Source organism: Neolamprologus brichardi, chromosome 6, assembly GCF_056152115.1.
Source record: "Neolamprologus brichardi isolate AB-2024 chromosome 6, ASM5615211v1, whole genome shotgun sequence".
NCBI lineage: Eukaryota > Metazoa > Chordata > Actinopteri > Cichliformes > Cichlidae > Neolamprologus > Neolamprologus brichardi.
Genome location: NC_142109.1, coordinates 37,387,501 through 37,390,000, shown reverse-complemented (window position 1 = coordinate 37,390,000; position 2,500 = coordinate 37,387,501). Strand labels below are relative to the sequence as shown.

The following is a 2,500-nucleotide window of genomic DNA, read 5'->3' as shown; positions in this document are numbered from 1 at the left end:
ACAGAGTCCCACAGAGCCCCACAGAGCCCCACAGACTCCCACAGAGCCCCACAGAGCCCCACAGACTCTTACAGAGTCCCGCAGAGCCCCACAGAGTCCCACAGACTCTTACAGAGTCCCGCAGAGCCCCACAGAGTCCCGCAGAGCCCCACAGAGTCCCACAGACTCTTACAGAGTCCCGCAGAGCCCCACAGAGCCCCACAGAGCCCCACAGAGTCCCACAGAGCCCTACAGAGTCCCACAGAGCCCCACAGGGCCCCACAGGGCCCCACAGAGCCCCACAGAGCCCTACAGAGCCCCACAGAGCCCCACAGAGCCCCACAGGGCCCCACAGAGCCCCACAGAGCCCTACAGAGCCCTACAGAGCCCCACAGAGCCCCACAGAGTCCCACAGAGTCTTACAGAGTCCCGCAGAGCCCCACAGAGCCCTACAGAGCCCTACAGAGTCCCACAGAGCCCTACAGAGTCCCACAGAGCCCTACAGAGCTCTGACTCTGCTACAAACCTGCCTGTCACTCAGTCGGCCTCCTCTCTGGATGAAAGTGCTGCTTTGTCGACTGGCTAAAGTCAGTGACAGTGTGGGGCTCCATCACTATGAGTCCCTGTTGGTCTGCACATCTGGGTGTCTGCAGACTGGAGGGTGGTGTTAGTGGAGCTGCTGCTCTGTGGGGCCGGGCGGCAGCAGCTGGTTTCAGTCAGCGCAGCAACAAACTCAAGACATTATTTACTGTTCATGGCGCTGCTGAACCTCGTTAACATGAACTTTACATGAACACCCACCCCTGACCCCCACCCGAGCCCCCGGCGCTTTATTTAAAGTGCTGTTTTCCACAAACGTTGCTTTGACACATTTAGCACAAGCTGAGCTGCAGCCGGGACGCCGAAACGTCTCAGAGATACAGTTTTCTCTCACAGCATAGAAAACAAGAGAAATGTTAAAACTGAAAAACACTTCATATGTCACCGTCCACACCTGCAGCTGCAGGAACTCAAACTTTACAGAGCAGTCACTGAATCTGCAGCTCAAACACAGACACACACACACACACACACACAGACACACTCACACACACACTCACACACACAGACACACACACAGACACACACAGACACACACCGTCTCAGGGATTATTTTAGTTTATCTGCAGACGTCATGTGTTTAAATCCAGCTGATCAGCTGTGATCAGAGCGTGTTTCAGTAAAACTCACACACACACACACACACACACACACACACACAGTCTGATTCACAGTAGTCCCAGGACGCTTCCTTCACTGCTTCCTTTGTTCATTGCAGCGCACTGATGTTGGTGTGTTTTGTCCCCCTGCAGCACCCGTACCCGTCGGAGGAGCAGAAGAAGCAGCTGGCTCAGGACACCGGCCTCACCATCCTGCAGGTCAACAACTGGTGAGTCACCAAGCAGTCGCAGGTATTTATGGGAAGCTGACCTTTGGCCCCACCCTGAGCCTAATGAGTGGGGTGGGGGTGAATTCCTGCTGGGTTTCCTCGTCTCCGCTCTCAGGAGGATGGAGGTGCTTAGTTTGAGAGCTAATTGGAGCTCTGAGGTGGAGACGTGAGGGATGCTCTGCTGGGAGTATGCGTCACCTGCACCTGTGCTGATGTTGTCAGTAGACTGAATAAATGTCTGTTTCTCCAGCACCGCTGCTCTGTGCCCAAATAAACTCGTCACTAATGGTAAAAGTGTGGGTGTCGAGGAGAGGAGGCACACACAGGAGGCTAGGAGAAGGAAGTGAATTCAATTCAGCTTTATTTACACAGCGCCGAATCACAACAACAGTCGCCTCAAGGAGCTTTATACTGTAAGGTCGACCCTACGATAACACATACAGAGAAAAACCCAACAATCATATGACCCCCTATGAGCAGCACTTTGGTGACAGTGGGAAGGAAAAACTCCCTTTTAACAGGAAGAAACCTCCAACAGAACCAGGCTCAGGGAGGGGCGGGGCCATCTGCTGTGATTGGTTGGAGTGAGAGAAGGAAGACAGGATAAAGACATGCTGTGGAAGAGAGACAGAGGTTAATAACAGATATGATTCAGTGCAGAGAGGTCTGTTAACACATAGTGAGTGAAGAAGAAACACCCAATGCATCATGGGAATCCCCCGGCAGCCTACGTCTATTGCAGCATCACTAAGGGAGGATCCAGGGTCACCTGGTCCAGCCCTAACTATATGCTTTAGCAAAAAGGAAAGTTTGAATCTTGAAAGTAGAGATAGTGTCTGTCTCTGACGCTGGTCCCGAGTGAAATGCACGGCCGTGAGGTCAAACTGCCTCCGGTCCTGTTACCGTGGCAACAGTTAAATGTTTGTCAGGAGAACGACTCGTTAACGACTTCAGAATCTGACACAGCGAGCGTGAAAGCTTAAGTTTAATAAAAGGTCTTCTCGCCAGGCTCCAGTGATCCTCACGTCAAAAACAGGAAGTCGAAAATATCCGATTACTGTAGAAAAACAAAACCAGCCCCCACCACCTCCG

At 52.6% G+C, this 2,500-nt stretch overlaps 1 protein-coding gene across 6 annotated transcripts in view; it reads left to right on the top strand.

Moving 5' to 3' along the window:
- The window catches only part of meis1a (Meis homeobox 1 a), a 30,354-nt gene that overhangs the window by 19,391 nt on the left and 8,463 nt on the right, over window positions 1-2,500 (top strand). For 5 of the 6 annotated variants that reach the window (XM_087842298.1, XM_087842296.1, XM_087842297.1 and 2 more), the window contains one exon: window positions 1,332-1,408. In XM_087842298.1, the coding sequence (XP_087698424.1) occupies window positions 1,332-1,408 (77 nt within the window). Of the gene's footprint in view, window positions 1-1,331; window positions 1,409-2,500 lie in introns of those variants that run through there. The other variant, XM_087842301.1, reaches the window with a different exon arrangement.